This window comes from Orbicella faveolata, unplaced genomic scaffold (genome assembly GCF_042242905.1).
Source record: "Orbicella faveolata isolate gen_17 unplaced genomic scaffold, um_ofav_v1 contig_2, whole genome shotgun sequence".
Classification (NCBI taxonomy): domain Eukaryota; kingdom Metazoa; phylum Cnidaria; class Anthozoa; order Scleractinia; family Merulinidae; genus Orbicella; species Orbicella faveolata.
This window is the reverse complement of record NW_028301547.1, coordinates 31047322-31071068: the sequence shown is the minus strand read 5'-3', so window position 1 is coordinate 31071068 and position 23747 is coordinate 31047322. Positions and strand designations below refer to the sequence as shown.

Sequence of the window (23747 nt, the reverse complement as noted above, 5' to 3'; positions counted from 1 at the left end):
AACTGAAAAAAAATTACCTTTCGAAAATCACCAGTTAATCAATGAGTGACGCACAGTGTATAGAGAGCCCCATCTCTTATTGTAAAAGATCTGGAAACTTCAACCGTATCGCGCGTACGTCTTTGGTCTGTTTTATTGATATATTTGGATTGGGTGTATTTATTTTCTACAATACACAGTTTTTGAAAATAAAAATGTTGGACTCCCCGAAAAAAGGTATAATATTACACCCCTACCTCCCCATAACGGCCACTTCTCTACGACGGCCACTTCCTCTGTCCTCAAGATGGCCGTTGTGGAGAGGATCGACTCAAGTCCCCCGCGAGTGGAAGTCCGTCCGGACAGGAGCGGTGACTAAGCCAAAAACAAGATGGCGTCCTACGAGTGGTAAGTGATATCTCGAAACAATCTTGTGATTTTCTCCAATTTTCAGTACCATTATCTCCCGTCTTCTTTCTGCAGTCCATTTTATCCTCTAATCTGTCATTTTCGTAGAATAACATTTTTTTTATATGGCTGCTAGACATTTAAATCTAATCCAATATCAAGCTAGCGACATAAACAAGCTTTAGTGCTATCAGGGTTTCTTTAAATCTCGATCTTCGTCTTATTTTCAAATTTGGATCAGGCAAGTAAACGGTTCCCATGTACTCCACCATCACCTAGCTTCTCCCGTTCTTTTGATGAACTGATAAACATTTACGCTTGACTCATAAGCTTACACTTAAGAACTTGTTCTACTCTCTGCAGGGTTGCTCGTTCTAGGAACTATGGAAAGGAAACTAATCAGCTTGCTGGTGAGACTGTTCATGATCACCCACTGAAAATGGGTTCTGTTATTGTAAGTAGAAAACAACTCTATTGGTCAACCTTTATATAACTTAACCTCCACTCCCTAACTCCCGCCACCTCCCCCCCCCCCCTCCACCACTACCCTCTTTACCCATTCACAAAGTCTGTAGTTTCCATGCTCCACATTAATGATTGCCAGATTTAAACATATGTGCATTAAGTGAAATACAGACCTGTATAAAACGCTGATTTAAATCAGAGTGGCAACTATCAGTTTTGCCTCATTCTTGAATAGTTGTTATTCTTACATGTATTTACCTGTAAATCAGCAATCTGAGTTGCCTTTAAGTTTCGTGGATCCCTGCCTTATGGCAAGTTCAACCCCACTAATATGGCTACATTATTACTATGGCCACATTGCTATTATGGCCACTTTATTCTGGCTTGGACAAAAGCTCAGTCAGTCATTTTCTTACTGAAATAACCCCTTAAATAAGGTCACCATGCTAATACAGCCAGATTTTTGCAGCCTGTTGGTGACCAGATTAATGGGGTTGCACTATAATACAAAATCCAAGATAGCTTGTTTAGACAGATTGCTAAATTTATCATGTAAACAATTTGTTTCAGAATATAGACAACACCTGGAAAAAGTCAAGTACCCCATCTGATAATTCGTCAAATGGTTTATCAGTAACAGATCCCCTGAGCATGATTCAAGCTAAACCAGACACTTTTGATGGGCTCGATCCACTCTCCATATTTGCTGCTCAGGAAGCCAATACAAAGCAGGCTGTACCTGTTTCTGCTCCAGTGTCCAAGAAACAGCGGGTTTGTATGCATTTCTTGCAAAAACTTTTGGATGATTTTAATTTCGGACAAAAAAAGGGTCCGAAAATAAAACTGGCCGAAATTGTTAAGTGTCCTAAATTTTAAGAGACCAAAATATTTACAGTACAGTATGAAGCGTTTAAGTAGCTCCAAAGCTCTTAGTTTCCTTTATGGAGTGAACTCTAGGTGAGACACTGCTTGAGATACGTAATGGCTTGATACAAATCACTGTGTTACTATGGTGTTATTTTCGCATCAGTTAACCTCTAAAACCTTGAGGGTGTAGTAAAACTATTATTTTCACAGATGTTGCTTCAGTCTAATTCATGTTTTGTAGGGGTAGACTTGCTTGAGCTACGTTTTATCTGTCTCCGAAAATTAAATGTCCGAAATAAAATGTCCAAATTTAGTTGATGTGTCAAACAGTCAGGAAAATAGCAATCACAAAGTGACAAAATTCAAAGACTTGTTAAGAAAAAATGACTTTGGTTATAAAACTGACAATTGGTAGAAAGTTAGGTACTATGTTATAATTATAATGCTTCATAATGATAATGATCGGGACATTATTAAATTTCCATGTTCTACGATTTGGTGACAATTCTTTTGTTTTGTTTAAACAGAGACCAAAACCTAAACAAAACAACCAACTCAATTTTTTTTTGAAAGATCACAAATCAATAATCTCATCTAGCCTAACAAACAAAAATAACTTATTCTGGCAGAAAATAACCAGTAAGCTGTGAAACATGAAAAAGAAATTTTCAAAGGGTTCTGCTGGGACATGCCAACTACATGTAGCTTATAACATTAAAATGCTTTATCTTCAATAAGTGTTACGTGGAATTTTATTTTATTTTATTTTATTTCTGGTTTCTTTTCTTTTTTTAAAACTATAATTTCCTTTTTCACAGGCATCTTCTCTGTCTAAGGAACAGTCTGGCAAAAGTGAAAAAGAGGACGACTTTTTTGAACCTTGGTCCAACAAGAGAACTGGAATCCTTGCTAAATACACAACATCTGAGAAACTGTCTATTACTACAGTAAGCTACAATACTCCATACCTGTACATACCTGTATTTGTAAATTTTTGACTGTGATATTTATCTACATGTATAACAGATTACTGTGATGGCTACATTGTAAGTCTATCTGCCTTTTAGTTCTGTGTTTAAAATATGAATGATTCTCAGTGACTGTTTTGCATTTATTAAAATTATATTATGTATTCTAGTTAGTAATATTATATTATTGTATTCTCATTTGCTGTCTGTTAACATCAAGGCACTGTATAGATTTTGCCAAGACTGATATGGCTAAATTTGTACTTTCAATTTTCATGTTTTGTTCTGAACCAGAAATCTTATCATTGGAAACTATAAAAGTGTATTTGAACAAATCCATTTGGAATTAATGCGAACATTTCACACAATGCCTTAAGAAATCTTTGAAATATCTTTTTACGTATTAATTGTTTTAATTTGTATTTTTTCTTACAGAGTTTCTTGTCATCATCTGATAAAGACAAAAGTGAGTTAAATTTAATACTTTTTTGATTACTTTGGGAGTGTATCATAAGAGTAACCATATTCATGTACCCTTGGAAAAATCAGCAACTAGCAATGTTTTCAGCTCAAACTCTTAGAATTATTGAAAAACATGAAAGCTGTATGATTCTACACTAGGAGTATGGCTACTCTGTGCTGGATGGGATGTTATTCCATCAGAAGCTACCCCACTCTGGAAACTTTTGTCAGGAACTGAGAAAAATGTTTACAGTCGCTACCTATTTATGTTCATAAGCATCATGAGAGTATTTAGTATCTTGCCAAAAGCATAATGCAATGACCACAGCCAGTCTTGAATGGGGATTTACTAGATCCAGAGTCCAGCAAACACTTGGTACATACACATTGCACCTGAATGAACTACATCCTTTAACTTTAATACAAGTTTTAAAGGACAGTGTGTAATTTTCAAATCTTAACACAATACAACATTTCTACTGACTCATAGTGATGTTTACTTTCTAGTTGTAATCAAGCAGCAGACGACAGTCACAGATAAAGTAAAACACAGGCTGGAAGACCTAAATGACTTTGAAGAGGTGACTGTAAAATTGTACCACATGGTGTTGTTCCTCAAAATATCCATACCCCTCCCATGGCAGGTTTTTTTGGTTTGACCCCCAACCCCATCCCCCTGGGGATTTCAGTTTTGATTCATGCTTTTCTTCAAAAATAACTCTCAGTATCAAACCGGAAAAGCTGACTGCAACTCATGTTATTGACATTTTATTTATATAAGCAAGAAATTATTTATTATTTATTGATCTCCTGTATACACTTAGTGTTTGATATAAACTCCAAGGCTAGAAACAGAATAGTTATGACTGTATAAGAAATATTATTTGTCTGAAACCATGAGACAAAAAACAAATTTTGTTCACAAAATAACTCAGCCTTTGTTATGTTTTTCAGGGTTCAGTCAAAGAAATGCTGAATCTTAGTCAGCAAGATTATGTCAAGAGAATTGAGGAATTGAATCAGGTAAACACCAAATAATATAAGTAGTTGTGTTCATAGATACAATTCTTATGTAGTCTAATAATTGTAAATTATTTTGTTGACAGGCTTTGATCACAGCTTGGGAATCTGACCAGAGAGTGAAGGCTCTTAAGATTGCCATACAGGTCTGTATGATTTATCGCCAAATTTGTGATAAACATAGATAAATGGCTTCCAAACAAGCTAACAAGCATAGTATTTTGATGTTTAATTTCTTTCAGCGATGACATAGCTTGCATGATTAAGACATTTTCAGTGCAATAGTGATTATAACAAACTCCAGATCAGACCTTATTGGGTTAGATAGGATCAGCTAAATTGTATCAGATTAAATATCAATAAGATAATTAACTATAATTTAAAAACCTGGCTGACATTTGGCCATGTGGATTGTAAAAGAGCATAGCTTCACACTCAGGAACTTGGAGGATGTATTTAGTCCAGCCCAGGTTTAATCAGTTATTTATTAATTATTATCAATTTTCAGTGTTCAAAACTTCTTGCTGATGTATCTGTGATTCAGTTTTACCCAAGCAAGTTCGTTCTCGTCACAGATATACTGGACACTTTTGGTAAGGTATTTTTCATTGAACTGATATCATACATGTAGGAGTAATATGATTGTATATTATTAAACACAAACCCTATTTGGTTGCTGTTAGACAGTTCTGAATGTTTCTTTTGCAGGAAAACTGGTTTATGAAAGAATATTCCGCAAATCTAGCATCTTTACGCCAGGCAGTAACTTACCCACCATGCTCCCAGGTAAGAAATCTGTCTGTTATAAAAGGTTGTAAGAACTCAGGGGTTTCATTAGGCCAGGCAGCAGCAAATTGACCCACTGAGAGGATGGTTTTGCCCATCTGGTTTACCATCTAGAGGAAAGTTTATCTTATAAAGAAGTTCGGTTGAAAAAGTGTTGCCTGCCTGTGAAAACCAGGCTCCCTCCTGCTGGAAACATTAATGAAACCCCTGAGAACTGGAAAGTACTACACACTTTTTTTTTTTGGAGGGAGAGGGGAGAGGATTTAGAAAGTTACCCAAGATTCAAAATGAACTACTTAATACAAATTTGACTTTGTGTAATAGGCACAAAAACGCCAAAGTGTAGAATAACATTTGTACACATATAGTTAACTCCTGATAACTCAAACCTTGAATGGAAATTGAAAAAGGTTTGAGTTAGTGGCCAGGGATGTTCAAGTTACTGAGAGTAAATTACAGTTATTGTATGATCGAAATCCAGGTGAAATCAATTTTGGTTGAAATTAGTGTGAGGTTTGAGTTAGTGGGAGTTCAAGTTATTACGAGTCGACTGTATATGTAAGCCCAAAGCTCAAGGTTTTGGTTAAAAAATGGAGACTGGATGTTGACCACTCTTAGTAGTCAGAGCTAATGAATTTTTCTTCTTATTTCTGTTTGATAGAAAAATTCACTCCTGACCAGGTGCCAGACTCTGCTAAAGAAACATGTAGAAACTGGTTTTACAAGATCGCATCAGTGCGGGAGCTTATTCCTCGATTGTATCCTTGAAACTTGTCATGTTCTACTTTGTGTGAGATTCAGGAAAAAAGAGTTTCATCCTGACCTATTTTCTTCTGCAAGGCACTTCTTTGACAAGACATGTACTTTCTTGACCAACTTTAGTTAATAATTTATGCACTATAGGGGAAGTGTCTCAAACATTTGTCTGTTTCATCTATAGAATGTAATTTTGTCACTGTTTGCCAAGTTCGCCTAGCTTTTCTTATACATAGTAGGAAGCTCAGTGTCTCAGTCAGTAATGGATTGAAGTGTAATAAAAAAAAAATAAAAAAAAAAAACAGCAAAATCCAAGGGGTTGAAGTTGGAGGAAGAGGGTGTGGTAACCTGCAGGGACTACCATTCCATCCAAGGGAGCAGGAGGGGGTGGTATGTAGCATTTATATATATATTTTTTTGCTTTATGCCCTGTAAACAGGTATATGCTCCTCTGGTGTGATCCACATTGGCCTGTGTGAAGCTAATTACCTTTTATGTTTGAAGCTAATAAAAAGCATTTCATGAAATACAAGTAGAATACTGGCATAGGATGACATTCATAATCCTTTTTTTTTTCAGGTTCAAATCTAGGGGGAGGGTGCAGGGGGTGCACATACACCCCCACTTCCCCTCCTGAGATGAAGCCTTCTTCTTCGTATACGCTTTTAACATTTGTTTACCTCACCAGTCAGTTACGCCATTCCTTAGTGGTGCAACCCCTGAGCCTAAGAAAAATCCTAGATCTGCCCCTGCTTTTACTGAGATACTGTTCTGCTAAGTTATCTGTACAGTTCAGTTTTCCTTGACTGTTTGAAGCTATGTGGAGACAGCAATACTGAGATGTTACAATTTCCTGACTACTGGGTCAGTATGTAAATGTAACTTGTAAACAATGGGTAATAAAGTATTAAGGAAAAACAACTAGAACACAATTTGTTTTTTAGTTGAGGATATAACATTGTTGCGAATCAGGTCTCTTTCTAAGTGAACCTGTGATGATATATAAAAACTTCGTAGTTAGTCTGAATAAGAGTGCTATGAATTAACTGTTTAAATTAAATACTTGCTAGCTACACGTAAATCTCCAATTACTTTTAACTTCGAAATTTTCAGTGTTGAAACTTTTCCCATTGCCGGTTTTCACATGACGTCACTAAAATTCAAACTACAAAACTATTGATCTTCCAGAGATTTTACTTAAATGATGTATAAGAGCAGCTGAAAACTAATATTCATAGAAATTTTTGCTCCGAATGGGTTCTTGCTTTTGTGATAAACTACGCTTGAATTTCTAAACTTTGGTGTGACGCGGCATTTACATGACAGCGGAGAGAGCTGTCATGTTGGTTAAAAAAGTGACTTACTGCGAGGAATTTGGCTATCTGAACAATTCTTGTATCAAAAAAAGTATTATTTTAATGTTTTTGAGTTCCTCGAGGGATAAATGCACGCTTTTGTAGCAAAACTCAGTGACAGATGTTTCTGTTGGTTTCCGGCCGCCATGTTGGTGCCCAGCCGGATGGGCACCAGCATGGCGTCTCCCTACAAATCTCTATAAATCTAGGTAAAAAGTTTTTCCGCATATCTTGGATAAGAAAAATTGTTGTGACCTGAATCTTGGCGAGAGTCTTGGCATATTTACCTTCTTTCTTTTCTCAGATTCTGGACTTTATCTGTTGAACGGTTTTGATATCTATTTTGATCTATTTTTATGGCGTGACACTGAAAACCACCAATTAACTATGCATGCATCAACACAGCTACTACTTAAAACATCCTTAATGGGAACAAATCTTTAAAATATGATTTGGGACTGATTTTATGTTAACATTGTTTTCTGCATTTAATTCTACCATCTGATCTGATGGACATACTTAGCAGATGACCCTCATCATGGTTCTGTTTCAGAGAGTTTTCACAGGCTCTTGTTCGTCTCACTAAGATGATTCGCGGCATGGGTGACCCTCTAGTGGCAGTGTATGCAAGAACTTATATCTGTAGGGTGGGTATTAACTATATTGATATAATAATCCTCGTTGGGATTTATGGGCAGTGCAAACCTTACACTGCCCATATAGTACAGGGAAAACCATATTTTTGCAATATTTGTCCCTGTGCTAATGGTATTGTGTATGCTAGGCTTGAAGATGTTAGAACTTTCCTATGCCTTTTTTGAACAATATTAAAGTTTTTGTGCACTAAGAATTTTGGATTAATGGACCAGTCACCATCTTTTTTTCCCACAGAGGATTGGGTAACCAGTCGTTTTGGTCGAAGTCTGTTTCGTCTGCAAACATTTTGCCTAATCTCAAAGTCATTTTGCCCAATAAAAAGTTGATTTGCCTGGAGCAAAAGTTAGTTTGCCCAAAGAGATTTCATATGTCACTGAATACAACAATGATGTACGGTACACATAGCTAAATATATATGGCACCCTTACTCACTGGCTTCAGAAATAAGAGGATTGTGTCAATTTTCTAGGTTGGTATCCTTGTAGCACCTGATGTACGGGATCATTTGATTGAGAACTTGTTCAGCTTCATTATCAGCTATAAACAGGTAATTACACATTTCAATTATTATTAACGTACAAACCAAGTGTGTAGAGAAGCTTGTAAGTGAGCTATGTTGCAATGAAAAGAAAACACTTCATTGGAATCTTGATTCAATTTAATTTCTAGTGGTACAATTTAATCTCTGTATTAGAAATTGCCCAAGGGAAATGTGTGCACTGATTGGTTTAAACTATATTTCAATTACACAATTAGATTATGAGCTCGAGATTTCTATTTAAACAATAGAGTGTTTCTGTCGAGGAACTATCGATTGATAGTTGCCCCGCGGAAATTTGATGTTCTTAAAACAAATATTTGCCCGAGAAGCGAAGCTTCGAGGGCAAATATGCTAGTTTTAAGAACATCAAATTTCCAAGGGACAACTATCAGACGGATAGTTCCGAGACATAAACACTCTATTGTCTTTATCGTTCACCGCTAAATTTTCTTCCGCGTGCCAGTTCAAAATTCATCTTGAATTATTTTCAACTTTTTTAGATGAAAGCCGTGAAAGGTCGTTAAATCCAAATGTAAAATTTGAAAAAGAAAACAGACAAAAACCCACTTAATACATTTCAACTGTTTACTTTCTGTAAGCCCGCTTCCTTACAGAAACATTTACACGGACGAGTACTATCCATCCGGGTATTTTCCTCGGACGGGCACTATGGGCTGATAGTGTCTCTCCACGGATGAACACTATCGCGTCATGTGATCAATTTAAACCAATAAGAATCGGAGGAAATTTAGTGGTGAACTATAACGCATGATAGATGACGAGGGAGCAGCCCGAGTCAACTATCACGCACAGAAATCGAGAGCGAATAATCTAATTGCTTTAGTGTAAATCTACTAGTCGCTCAAAACTTTATCTAAATCCTCTTCACAGACACTTCGAAAACGCCAAGAAGCAGCCGTCATTTCGTTAACAAGGGCACACTGCTATGCTACTCACTATCTATCACAGAATAGATAGTGAGTAGTGTAGCCAATCAGAGAACGGCATTCGTGATAGAACGCCAACAGATTTATACTAAAACTCGATAGAAACACGGAAAACATGTTTTCTATTTCTTACTGTAATTTCCCTATCTTTTCAGCTTCAGAGTGACACAGTGCAGAATATTCTGGCTGAACAGAGGCTTGGTGAGTTAGCTGCCTAGTCCTGATTACATTACATGCACATGTACAATTGATTCAGTCTGTTTCTTTCCAGAATTCTCTAAAGTAAAATGAACATTTAAGTCACATAAAAAGGGTTTTTGAAATTCTTCAAAACAACCATTCAAAAACTGTACATCACAGACATCATGACATGGCTTCTACGACTTCTCCACCTCCCAGGCTAACAGCCAGACGTTAGGATTCCAAAGTTCTGCCATAAAGCACTCAACCATATTATCCAGGCCAGAGACAACGGTGAAACAAAACGTCAAGTAAATAAAATTAGCTTCATTTGTTCAGATGTCATTGCGCCTTATATAACCTGTAAAAAAACTAGTGTATACTTTTTAGACGTATTAGATGGTCTATGGCAAATTAAAGCTTTTCGAAAAATGGGTTCAAAGTTCTCCCAATAGGAGTCAAACAAGAACCTTCCACACACTGGTCAGCCAGGCCACTACTGTGCACGTGCTGTTGGCGACGGGTACATAACCTAGATTGAAATCTGACAATCTTCCTTCATGCTGCTAGGACTGGTTTTGTTGATATATCTGTGAAATAAGTATTCCTTTCAACATCTTTGTTGACAACCTAGAAATGCCTCAGTACCTTCAGCTGTATCCTCCTGCACTGGACTGGATCCTGCAGTGCATTGCACAAAAGAGCCCAGAGGTGAGAAGAATATCTGCTCCCACTAATTTGGACCCACGAGAGTGTTCCCTTGCACGCGAGTCTGACACTTGACAATTCTCCTCTTATATCTAATTTTATTAAAAACTTGATCATTGGATAATGCAATTCGCGAGTTTTCATTGGCTGAACCATCATAGGTTATGACCCATTATACCATGCTCTACAAGTATGGTAAGCGCACGCGTGAGTTTTGGGGGCGATTTTATTTATTTCAGTCTAATTTCTATAATTTGGGGGCGTTTTTAATAAAAACAAGTGTTCCACTCGTACTTGTTGATCTGAGATGATTATAGCCAACTCGGGGCTACTCGCCTCGTTAGCTATCTACCATCTCATATCCAACGGGCGCTCGTGGAATAACTGTTAAGTGCAACTTTTTCCTTTTTAGTCCACACTCACAGATATCCTGAACCGCTGCGAGAAACAATGTAACAGGTCGGTAAAAAGAACCACAATTGTTTTTGGAACAAAATTGAATTCTTTCTTCAGTTGTAGTTTTATAAATGACATGTGTGTGTTGTTTTCGTCAGCGCATTACTGTTGAACTCGGTTATCACAGCATACAAACCAGAATATATTGCAGAAAGGTAAGCGAGTGAGTAATTAATACAAGCACTATTTTTGTTTCAATGTAAGAGGGATTACACATAGTAATGGTCTAGATATTTATTACTCCAAAACTAAGTCTTCATTTAAGCACATTCAAATTTAGTGTTTTCAGTTCTTAAATCTGGCCATGCCAACCGAGTCGTGAAATACGTAAGCACAAAAACGACTTTTATTTTCAGGTCAAAGACAATAAAATGGTTGTTATGTATGTTTTATTACCCTGATTGCGTTTTTGTTGTTGTTTTTTCAGAGCCTTGCAGTTCACTGAATTGATTAGAAACTGTGAGGAGGCAGGATTTCCAAAGGTAACTGTTTTAGAAGAAACAATAGCGTGTGCCTCACGTTAACGTTAATGCAACCCACCCTGGAACTGTGTAAACGCTGCATGCATCATGAAAGTTATCTTTAAATTTACTTTCTTGGTTATTTTTCAACTAATTTGTGCGATAAAATAGTCGAAAGAATTATAGCGTGACGTCTATTTATGTTACAAAGCCTCGTACAAGCCCACGATGCAACTTATCAAACCATGTATTATGATTATTGTCACTGTAAGCTGCATGTTGTCTAACTGTGCTATGATTTCTTGTTTATCGTCAGCATCACCTCTACAGATCTCTTGGACTAAACTTAAGTCTTTGTGATCCTCCTGAAGCTCAGAGACTGCAAATTCTCAGTGAGGTAAAAAATCAATTTTTTTACAATCTACAGAAGATATTTTTGTAGCAGTTACATTGCAAACAAGTTCGAAACTCGGGTTCCTAAAAGGTTAGGACCGCTACTGTGAAATTCCGATACTAAGCCCTCAGCTTATTAGCTATGTTTTTTTTCCAAAAAGCTTTTCCGTATTATCGAAAGGAATTGTGCGTTCTGGTTATATTTAGAAGCAATTTAGCATGTGAATAATTTTAAGTCCTCTAAAGGTGAAACGCTCCAAACAACGGTATGAAAACGGCAGAACACAAGTTTTACAATCAGCTGGTGGGCATCAAAAGCCTTTGAAATGCAATGCTGCAAATAACATAACTGAAGACAAAGCAGAGCTATATTATGGAAGGAGATTTTATTGTTCTCTAAGCCCAAGGGCTCCTTGCAGCACTTATTGTTGGAAGGATTTTTTGTGTCCAAGATTTGAGGGGCTCATTTTCAGACGGAGGAAAGAGACTGTATAAAAATGCAAGTAGACTAATGACAAAGGCTAGTGGAACGGTGATGGAAAAGGCACAACAAGTTTGCAAGCTAGGAGGGTTTGTAAACTCTGTTTTATTCTTACAGTAGTGAACTTTTATTTCCTTAAGGTCTGGAAAGTGGTGATGAAAATGAAAGAGCCCACGGTAAGTGTTCGCCAGCTTTCTTTTTCAAATATCGAATTATAATGTTGATTTTTACAGGGTCCGCACGGGTCATTGAAAACCTGGAAAGTCATAGAATTCAAGAATTTGTTTACCAGGCCTGAAAAGTCATAAAATTTAATTTTTGGTCATGGAAAGTCATGGAAAATAATGATACGTTCATCGCTGCACATGTCAAAACAAGAACAAAATAAAATAAAGGCGAGTTACCGAGCAATTAGCCTTGAAGACGCCCTTAAGGCAAGTTAAACGACGCGCATTTTGGCGAACGCCAAAGATTAAAGCAAGTATAGTTTTGAACATTTCCGAAAGTGATAGCGTGGAAAAAGGGAAAATCTCGTGGAAAGTCTCGTGGAAAGTCTCGTGGAAAGTCTCGTGGAAAGTCATGGAATTTGGACAGCTTAAAAGTTTAAAACCTGCTTTATTTAAACAGCTGGGACCAAAGAGATCAGCCATGTCTGTTCTAAAGAATTATTCTTTTCTTCACTGTGAGCTGTCTTACTCTCCTCAGGACTACATCAGCTGTGCGGAGGCCTGGATAGAGTATGTTTGTAAGCACTTCACGGTAAGTGCTGATCAATCTCTAATTTCTCTTTACCTTTTTATTATGAATTCAATTTAGCAGGTTTTGAGAGTGAGGAACTTGATCATCTCAGGAAAAGATATAATTGATAAAGCTAAATTCTCCAAAGAGCATAATAGAAGATGTATGAAAAACTGCCGGGAGAATTTCGATCCTATTTTGGTGCTAAAACGGTTAATATTATTAGATTCTCTGTTCAGATTCTCGCTCTTGTCTGTCTCAAGACGTTTGTCCATGATTGTAGAAGCTAAAACATACATTCAGGGGCGACTTAATGTGACTGGCTGAAGACACTGCATGTATTCTTTAGACACTTAAACCAGTATTTAAGGTAGCTGGTACCAGTTTTCTCGCGCGAGGAGTTGATCACCATCGTGCGTCACTGTCTTACAAACGTCACTTACAATACATCAAGAAAAACAAAACCTATTTACAATACTTACCGCAAATGATGTTTTAGCAGCAAACAAAACAAAACGCTTTTTCGGAGCCCGCTCGCCGGCGCGGGCACACGAAGCAGTTAACGGTAGTCAAAACAGCTCATGAGCAACTGCTGATCTTATAAAGTCTGGATTTCTGAATGCGTGTCTACGTGCATGGGAATAACGGAACTCGCGAAGGCTTTTACATGAAAACAAGGCCGGTGACCCCTTCTTTTTATTGTTTTAACATAATATTATTATTGAGAGGAAACGTCAGAAAAAAAATAAAAAAATTCTACGGAAGGAAATTTGCACTTTGTGCAAATTGTTGTTTTTCCAATTTTACAAGAAATCGGCTCCGTAAAATTATTTAAAATTGTTGTGCATTTTCATTTTCAGATGCCAAAAGCTATTGATTAAAAAACTCGGGGTCACCAGGTTAATTTTTTAGGTATTGGTGACATAAGCGAAAAAATCAGGTCTGGAAAATTCTTGTGGAATGTTGCCATGGTAACTGCTGACGACAAAATAACAGCTGTTTTAGGTCAAGTAGAAATTATATAATCCAAACTTACAAAAATATTTCAGTGGCCCTGGTCTGCCTTTTGTTCTATTCTTACAAAGTTATGAGCCGTCAAAAACCTGAAAACCAGTAGAGCCACCTTAAACTCGGCAAAACACAAAACATGTTCAGGCAACTTCTTTTGAAGGCTTGTGAAGAATTTCATCAAGCTAACGTGTTTTTATGTTTCATTGTGTTTCTTTGGAAAGAAACGTGAAGTGAACACTCTTATTGGAGACGTCATCAAACACATGACCCCAGAAAGAGCGTTTGAGAGACACTATCCCCAGGTACTGTACCCACATTCACTTTACTAGTTCCGTTGTTCTACCGAATGTCAGGGGGGGAGTTCATACATTAGCGCGAATTGACGTTGTGTGTTATGTGCGTATGTTTGCTTGCGTTCTGTATGTACCTGACCCGATAACTACATTGATATTCTCTGTATGTCTGCCCTGTTTCTCTAGCCCCTTGCGGTTATTCAGGACAACTAGAATAAATATATTTTTTCATCATTAGCCTCCGTCCGCACTACGCCGGAGGAATTTGACAACGCAGTTTTATTTTACAGTTAGGCTTACCGTCCACACTAATCCGTCACGAAAACGGAGCTTTTCTAAAAAGCTCTTCAAACCGGAGGAATTTTAAAACGCCGGTTTTGCGTTTAGTGTGGAGAGAGATCCTTTAGAAAACGGAGCTTTTCGAAAACGATGAAGACACGACTATCATGTGATTTGCCTGCCCGGGTTTTCCTCAAACACAAAATGACCGGTGATTGTTGCGTTTTCAAATTTCTCCGGCCTATTGTGGACGGGACCTCAGTGAAACTGATTTGAATGTTAGGTACAAATGAAGTTGCTATTGTTGTAGTTATAGGTACAAGGCCTTGTAACACATCGAGTTTTTGAGCAACTGCAAACCAGTTTAATTTGTTTCCCACAGCTTCAATCCATCATGTCTAAAGTACTGGACCACATTCACGACTTCTCGATTCTGGTAGCGATGGTATGTAAATTGTTATGTGATTTGCTCGCGTTTCAAGCAATTAGTGTTATTTTGACGAAAGCAATATAAACAGAAACCCCGATTCATTGAGCCCGCGATTTTCAGCGGGGATATTGCGAAGAAACATGACATATTGATGAAGATATGCTGACGTGTCAGCTGTCGCTGTGCTAGCGCTGTTTCTGATTGGGTAATAAGAATAGCAAACGTTTTGAGTACCTTAACGAAGATTTGCCAAAATTGCGTTTTTTTCTGACAGTCAGTGAAGTCTGAATGCAATATTTTAATAGGTTATTTATATCCTAAAAGTTATTTATATCCTATGATCCTATTATTTTTTTGCACGTACTATTTTTCTAACATGGTGTTATGTTTTTTCCTTCAGGACAAGTTCCTTCCTTTTGTAGACATGTTCCAGAAGGAGACGATCAAAGTAGATGTGTGCAAACTGATCATGCAGGCTTTTATAAAGTAGGTGTCTTATCGTGATCTTTTGACGCGTTCTTCAGGGAAGTTTTCTTAGAAAGCAGTTGTTGAAGCATTGTCATTCCACTAGTGTGTGATGTTAGCTCGTTCATCTGCTGCTTTTTCAACTTTTTATCGTTCCTGATGATCGATAGTAAGTTAGTAACGAACGTGCGTTTGCTACAAGGATTGTCCTTCGGTTTGTCACGCATTCCTCTCTCACGTAGGGGCGGTAAGATTGCGTGACGATCTCGTGGAACGTTTGCGTCGAGGGCTAGTGGAACCAGTAAACCAGATAAATTATTTTGGGTTATGTTATATTACAGCAAGAGGGAAGAGTTTAAAGCATGCCTTTTGTTTGCAGATATCAACAAGAGCCGACGAATGATCCAGTGGTAGTGAATGCTTTGCTGTTTGTTTGCAAAACGATGCACGACTCTGTGAAGTAAGTAGCAAGGAAGCTGCCACCTAATATTCCTGAGGAGGAGTGAATATTGTTTGCTGTAGTTTTAACGAGAAAATTCGATTGCTTTTTCGAATTGGTTAAGACCGAAAGCCAAGAGCGTTTTCGTTCTAAAATGCCAAAAGTTACGAAGATGTAACGAAGAACCCCGGGGAATGCCGAGAATGAAGCCAAGACTTCCAAAGTTTTGCCAAAACGTCCGAAAATGCTTGACTTTTGTCAGCCTTAGCACAGCATATCGTGAAAGGCAAAGCATAGATCGCAGAGCCATTCAACTAAGGTACAAAATGCCATTTACAACTTCAACAGAAGCTTTATGATATGATATAAGTAAAGACAATCTTTGAAAGCTGTTGGGAAAGAACTCTGAACTCTAATTGTTGCTTGAATCTCTGTGCTGTCGTTTTCATTGTATATACTCCACATTTGCATTTTTTTATCCTTTAACTGTCAAAATGAGAACATACAAACTACTTACAACTGATCTAATTCCCAGATCTCACTTCAGTCTTCTATAAAAAAAAAGTTAAAATATTTTCCACTTATCTTAACAGTGCGTTAACTCTGGTTGATGAGAAGAGAGTGATTGGTCATTTAATTACAGGATTTTTACGCAAGGTGGGAATAAGCTTATTACATTGTTTGTTTGTTTGTTTGGGCTCAAGTCTTCTCCCGTGGATGAAGCAGTTTCTGAGCTCTGACTTGAACCATTCCACTCTGATGACGTAGAGATCCGGGTCGTGTCGTGATACGTTGTTACTTGCGCGCGAAAATTCAAACCGAGTAATAACTAAGCAGGGACTAACTAGCTTAAGAAAATCCACAGTAATCTTTTGCGCTCTAAAGAGTTCTCTTTAACAGGCCATTTCCGAAGTACCTCTTGGTGCCCATCCTTTCATATGAAAATGAGATTTCATTCGCAATTTGGACCAGGCCTCTCTTTGACAGACAGGCTTAGGTTAACTCGGAAATGGGCTATTTGTCGATATATTAATAGCGTCTATTTTGTAATTGGTTTTTACGCGATCTTAACCTTTGCAGATCGATTTTGGCCGTGACTTTGAAAGGCAGCTAGATTCTTATGTGGACGCTCGTTCTTCTTTCTCCAATCTGGAAACCGTGCTTGTAATGCTTGTTCAGGTAACACTAGTCGATTAACGATAATCTGTGCTAGTCAATTAATGTTTAAGACTGCTAAACACACTAAGGCCCAGTTCATACGTCGCATTTCTGCCGTGTCGAATTCAATTCAATTAAGTGCGGCAGAAATGCGACTGTCGATTCATACGTCGCACTTGTGTCGCACTTAATTCAGAATTTGTACTGTCGGGCATATCGGCCAGCGGAAAATGTTTCAAACGGAGGGTATTTAATGTGGCGGACGAAAATACTGAGCGACGAAGGACTTTAATTTTGCGAAAAATTGACCGCCAATGGAACGAGAAGGAGAAGGCTGACAACGGAGCAGAATGTGTTACAACATGTTCAGGTTGCATTGGGTCGAGAATGGCCAAGTTTCATCTTTTTCTTTGACGGGAAAACATTTACGCATGCTCAATACATTACTATAATGTATGCATTAGATTCGACACGGCAGAAATTCGACGTCTGAATCGGTGTCGCATTTCTGTCGGATAATGCGACAAGACCAGTCGAACGTGCGGCAGAAATGCGGCAGCCGATTCAGACGTCGAATTTCTGTCGAATTTAATTCGTTGAATTGAATTCGACACGGCAGGAATGCGACGTATGAACCGGGCCTAAAAGCTCCAAGGATACGTTGGCTGACTATTTGCGACTATGATTTACTGCTGTGAGAGGGATAAAGAGAAGTTTGGTGGTGATTTTGTAACTAATAGATGTAATTAGTTTTTATATGCTTAGTGAGTTTCTCCATCCAAACATCTATGCCTTAGAACACAGCACAGAAAATAATGAACAGTCTCTTTCTCCGTCGCGAGGAATTTCTGGTCAGACTGATATCGTGGACACCTAAGGGCTACCCTGTTGAATGTTGTCATTAACAGTATACTGCTGTTTTGCTTTCATCAGAGTGTAAATTTGTTAGCTATGCGGACCCGTGATGTGGTTAAAGGAAGCCACACACGAAAGACTGCGTCTTTCATCAGGGTAAGGAAAATAACTAACTGTCAAATGTGTTACAATCTGTGACAAAATGGTAAAATTTGATATCAAACAGCCTTGGGTTTTGTTAAAAGCTTGAGGCAACACTTGCCGTCGAACCCCTGCGCGAATCCTAATGCAACTCATTTAAATTACTTAGTTGATAGCGATTATGTGATCGTCATATACGCTGTCTAACAACTTCATTTCCTTACCCTCTCCTCCACAGGCTTGTGTGGCGTACTGTTTCATCACCATCCCCTCCATAGATGACGTTTTTACCCGCCTCAAGCTTTATCTCCTGTCAGGACAGGTCGCCATGGCAAACCAAGCCCTCAGTCAAGGTCAGCGGTCGTAGATTTTATAATTTAGAAGAGTTTACGGAATGCTTTATCATCAGTGTCAGCTTAAATAAAATGAATCAATTACAATATTTAGAGAGGAAGCCACATCAGCCTTAGCTGGTTTTTATGCGGGTCCTCTAGCCTGGTCGAATTGGAATTTGGAGTGTTGGTTTTTGTGGAGGAAAACTAGAGAACTCGGAGAAAACCCTCGGAGCAAGGCGAGAACCAACAGCAAACTCAACCCACATATGGCACCGGGCCGGAATCGAGCGCGAGCCACATTGGTAGGAGGCGAACGATCGCACCACTGCGCCATCCCTGCTTGGTGGAAAGGCCTTATCACATCGGTCTGCTTGTTACTGCGACAGTAGTGTTCTTGCGAGCCTTTCTCTTGACTATGCGGTTTCTACGAATGCAATACAAACTAATAATGAGGGCGCGATCTCAATCCTCTGCCGACTATACACCCAGTAGTCTTGACGCGTTAAAGCTACTTGACACGCAACTGTTAAATATGATTGGCATTTTTCATTTCAGCGGATGCATTTTTCAAGGCGGCCATAAGTCTTATTACCGAAGTTCCTCGTACGATTGGTAAGAACGGCAATTGAATTCAAATAATAACTAGCTACCCGTCTACGTGCTCTTCATGGAATAGCCCACCGTGTTATTTGTTGTGGGGAAGAAGGCGGCCTGTTTCGGGAGAAAAAATTCTTCCAGGAAACTTGAAATTTTGCCGGGATTCGAGAGATCCAAGAAATTTACGGGAAAAATGCAGCAAGAGAGGTTCAAATACCGGGAGGTTTGAACATTTTGCAGTAGCTTCTCTAATTAATTGGGAGCGCTATCCAAATTTTCGGTGTGACTTTATTTTATACTTTGTTATTGTTAAACAATGTTTGTTAGAGTTGCCCCCCCCCCCTTTTTTTTGAACCTGTTTTGTTTTTCGTGAACGGTGATATTTATATGGCTGATCTTAAAGCAAGTTAGGGGATTTTGCATATCCGTTGTACCTACTTAACTTTTTCCATCTCACACTCTCAACACATTTATGATCCATACTACAAGACACTGCTTTGCCTCAAAAATGAAAGGTGTTTTTTGTGTGTCTCTGCTTTCATTTTCAGCTGTTTACCTTTTAACATGCTATGAAAAACATTCTTGTCAACACGCGAGACTTGTAAGTTCGGTGTTGGACGGACAAAATGTAAAGAACTTTTTAAAGAACTTGATCTGCTAGCCTGCAAAATAAGTCGTCCTTCGAGAAGGACTGTCTGCAAACGTTTTAATTTTTCTTTTTGTGTTGTGTTTAGAAATCGACCATAAGGTGAAACCCTCAGAGCCGTTTCTTCTCGCCTACATGAACAACTTCTTCTCCACATTGTTGGTGGTTCCGGTAAGATGTTGTTGGTGTTATTATTCTCAGTTTCATGATTGCGCGATGTTTGACTGTTGTGTGTTTTTTCCAGGATTCACCTGATCAAGGTGCGTTGTATCTTGTGCGAGGAATGTTGAATGTTGTGCAGGAATACACTTGGGAATTAAACAGTGGTGCAAAGATGAGTATTTATCTGAACGCCATTTGCCTTCTCTCCGCCATGAGTCAGGTTGGTTTTGTATCCTTGTAACTCCATTGTTCATATAATGACTCTTTCATCAGTGATAAAGTTTTAACCTCTCCTAGTTCTGTCACAATAAACTAAGTAGTCAGTTTATTAGACTATATTTCCTCGTAATCGCAGACCTATATTCCGGCCAGAAAACCATTGAAGATTTCTCGAGGATTCTGTCAAGTGCGCGAGGTTATGAACTAATCATTCACGTTTTAGCGCTTTATATGTTCTACATTTTCAGCATGTTAGTTGGGGAATTAAATTAAGAGCGGCGTTGGCCTTGTTTTTTGCTGTTGTTGACATAGTTCCTAGAAAGAAGGGTCAGAGGCTCTCAAAAAGAAAAAGATAAAGAAATAAAAGGACTACCAATTTTTAACCTTGGGGGTAAACTATTTGACTTTTGAGGAAGGGTGGGATGGGTGGGTGATCTAGTACAGGCGCGAATTTTTTTCAACCCTTTCATGCACCAGAAAATCTGTTTCTCGAGACGTAGACATGATATTTTGTTCTCCCTGTAACATGATTTTTTTCGGCTCAATGAACTTGCGTGAATTTTTTCTTCGGCAGTGGTCGTATGTATGATTATTTTTTTGTACAAGAATGCTTGTAGGATATTTTTTCCAAAATCAGCTACCGCCCCCCCCCCCCCCCCCTCCCTCAAAAGCCACATGGTCCACCTCTCCGTTGATATTTTCTTTCCTTTCTTGTCTCCGTAGGAATACTTCATATATCACGTCGAGAGAGGTACGTTTTTAGGTTTGCTCGCTTTTAGGCCATGTGTAATGTGTGGTTTTCACTCTGTGATTAACAACTGCCAAATGAAGAAAGAAATAAACTAATTAGCGAATTCTGCTATTTTGGAGAAAAGGAATAAGTAATATAAAAAGAGATTTATTTTACAGTGGACTCAAACGACAGACTGTATGGCTGTGACAAGAAATTCCTGGCCGAGATCAACGAAATTGTTTCTACATTGATGGAAGCAGTGTTTGAGCACTTGAAGTCTTTAACTTCCGACGAAGTAAGTAAACCTTCTGCTCCAATCTACCGACGTTCTTAATTGGAAAATAATTGTAAACAGGCAATACCACACGAACGTACTGCTCAATAGCTTTCATTTCAATGGTCACACACTAGAGTTTCATCCATAGACTTAAAAAAGTTACAACCAAATCAATTGAATTCAATTAGGTGACTAAGATTTCTTTGAAGTCCCTTTGCTTATCTATAATAATATATGTGTTTTTCTTTTTTGTATTTTGTCTTAAGGCGTTGAAGAGACAAGCGGCAATAGCCATTGGGTTCTTCAACAGGTACGCAGCAAAATGGGATTACATTCTACGCTCAGCTAAATATAGTACTCGAGTTCATTGTTCATTCAATTTTGGAATGATAATGTTACGCAGCACATCGGTTCCACTTGCTGAGACATTTAGTTAACTTTTGTCATTTTTATTCAGTTTTCAAACATATTGGTCAATCAAAGAACCGAAAGCTGTCCTTCGTTGTACGTGCAAGTTTTTTGCACATGCATGACTGTTTGACTTCTTCACCTCCTAGACGAACTTGGTTCTTGATTGGTTAAACAGTCGAAAAACGGACTGAGAGATCTCAAAACTGTTACATGTAAATCAATTCATGAACTTTTTCTCGTTGTTTGGAAAAGTGTTTTTCTTTTAATCTCTTGAATTTTCAGCGATAAAAAGAGTCATGCATGTTTAGAAAGTCCCAGCTAAATATTGTGTTGTGTTTTACAAGGCTGTTATGTCACGCGGACCTGTCGCAACCTCAGTTAGCTACCTTAGCCCTGAACCTGTGGAATCTCGCTCAGAAACACGGCTTTGGAAATACTAAATACACGGTAAGTATAGGTGTTTTTCTCATACAAAACAACTGATACAGAAACTTAGTCTTCAAAGGTCATAGAGGTTGAAGCTGTTGTCAGAGTGTAGAAAACTTCGAGAGAATCCTGATTTTTTTTTAGGTTCTTATTTCACCCGCGGAGAAAAAAAAAAAACGAAAAGACTGGATGCTCTCGCAGTATGATAGTGTAACTCAATAGGAATGTTCACTTTGCCACAACAGAGATATTTTTAAAAATTATCGACGCCCTAACAAACTTTGGAAGAGCAACTCGTGCCGTGTTCTTCCAGCGCTTTTGAGTCGATTTGCCGTATAAAAGCGTGTTGTGTTGCTTTAATTAATATTGTTCATGCTGATTCATCTCAACAGCTGCGCACTCTGGAGTATGTGAAACAGAGAGGAGCCTCCGGACACAAAGAGTTTGCTGGCTTAGCACAGAAAATGAGTCTACAGACAAGAACATAAAGAGAAGAAGCTGTCAATTGTTTCATATTAGGCTCGCGTAAATCCAGTCAAAATATATTGGCTGATATGCAATTAGCTAAAGAATGATTTCATGACAAAGTGAGAGTTAGTCCTTTGCATCTCGTTTTGGAGAGAGTGTATCGGACGGGGGTCTTGTATAGGACCGTATAGTTGTGACGGGGATGTTTGCTTTACCCCTCGGGTCTTCGTGATGTATGGCCCTGTGGTATAGACATAGCCGGTATGGACTGCAGGAAGACTCTGTTGATGAAATTTGTAAATATCTTTCGATGAGTCTGCGTATTCAGATTTTCACCAATATCAGTCCTATCTAGCGGTACAGCTTACTGTTTTTTATATTTTTTTTTTTATGAGCGTCTCAATTCTCCATACTGGTTGTTATATTCAGCTCTTAATGTTGGTTCTGAGAAAGTGATCTTACATCAATATAATATCGTCCAGTCGATTATTTTCTTTCTCTCGTCACCGTTCCGAAATGTTGATTATAAGTTTCAGCGCGGACTTAAACTGACTTGAATCCAAGGTCTCTCACACTAGGGAAATATTTGTGACTTAATTATAAATAACAGATCATCCTGAATGATAGTCACACAGATAAATGTCGAGCATATGTGTGTTTGGTTAGCTTTTTCTACGAGTTTCACAAGTAAACATATATTGTAAGGAAAATTAAAAGTATATTTTATATAACTTTATCTCACGTGGTCATTATAAGCGTCGAAAAGAAGACGGATGTGGCAATGTCTGGGTTTGTTTGACTTTTTTCTATGGTGTCAAATTGTCAAAAGGATAAATTGCTCTTGGCGCGAAAAGTAAGTAATGGAATTCTCGCTTACTGAATAAAATAAAATTCACATTCACTGATGTTATCCACGCTGCCAGTTTTTTTTAGGATTAACCCGAAGGAAAATAGCGATAAAAAGTGTTTCTGTTTTACGTGTTATATCAAAGTTTTTTTTTTCTTTTTTTTTTCCAAAAAAGTTCAGTTTCCGTGCCAGATTAGTGTGGACATAGGCCAAACTGTAGAAATAAAGCTGCGTTTTTAAATTTCTGCGGCGTAGTGTGTACGGACCATAGTTGACCCAAGCCTAATGTTTGAATAGATATAAATGATATTTTGAAAAAAATGTAAGAGTGTATATGGAATTAGAACTGAGACTTTCTGTCGATAGATAATGTCGAAATCACGAAATAAAGTTAACGAAACCGTCTTTGGTATTGCGTTGTGTCACTACGATGTGTATCTGGGTAATTTTAGCTTCTTCCAGGCGTTCAGTAGGTTGGGGCGCAGCGCGAAAATCGGCGAGCGAAAAAATAGGGGTGAGGAACGACAATTTTCGCGATTTTTGCGCTGCGCCCCAACTAACTGAACTGTACGGGTCCGCAAATGACCCCAGGACCGCAAATGATCCCGGACCGCAAATGATCCCCAAATTGGACCGCAAATGATCCCGGACCGGAAATGATCCCCATTTTGGACCGCAAATGATCCCGATCAAAAAATAAGGAATGGCATGGATGGTGGGATGGTGTGGATAGAGAATTGGCGTACGTGAATACCGATGTTTTTATTTAAGCCATCTTATAATTGTAATGGCTTACAACTTGATTTTTTTTCCATACTTTCGACTAAACTTTGTTGCTAACTACGATGTTATGAACATCACCACTCAATCATCAAAACACGACTTAGCTCACATTTCTTTGCAATTCTCAGTAAAATTATGATCAGT

General features: G+C 38.2%; 1 protein-coding gene across 1 annotated transcript; it reads left to right on the top strand.

Annotated features, from left to right (window-relative positions):
* Positions 1 to 133: 133 nt before the first annotated feature.
* LOC110051565 (VPS35 endosomal protein-sorting factor-like) lies at positions 134 to 23225 on the top strand. Its single transcript, XM_020757604.2, has 38 exons — positions 134 to 387; positions 751 to 841; positions 1423 to 1623; positions 2538 to 2666; positions 3123 to 3153; positions 3657 to 3730; positions 4104 to 4172; positions 4256 to 4315; positions 4678 to 4762; positions 4878 to 4955; positions 5617 to 5713; positions 6528 to 6575; positions 7620 to 7713; positions 8193 to 8270; positions 9367 to 9412; positions 10026 to 10102; positions 10512 to 10558; positions 10654 to 10710; positions 10983 to 11037; positions 11333 to 11413; positions 12031 to 12066; positions 12596 to 12649; positions 13861 to 13941; positions 14594 to 14656; positions 15042 to 15127; positions 15486 to 15566; positions 16139 to 16202; positions 16626 to 16724; positions 17637 to 17714; positions 17938 to 18052; positions 18590 to 18646; positions 19366 to 19448; positions 19522 to 19659; positions 20382 to 20409; positions 20568 to 20686; positions 20935 to 20978; positions 21424 to 21526; positions 21898 to 23225. The coding sequence occupies exons 1-38, from the start codon at positions 371 to 373 to the stop codon at positions 21991 to 21993; spliced, it is 2940 nt and encodes a 979-aa protein (XP_020613263.2). The 5' UTR covers positions 134 to 370; the 3' UTR covers positions 21994 to 23225.
* Positions 23226 to 23747: the final 522 nt, after the last annotated feature.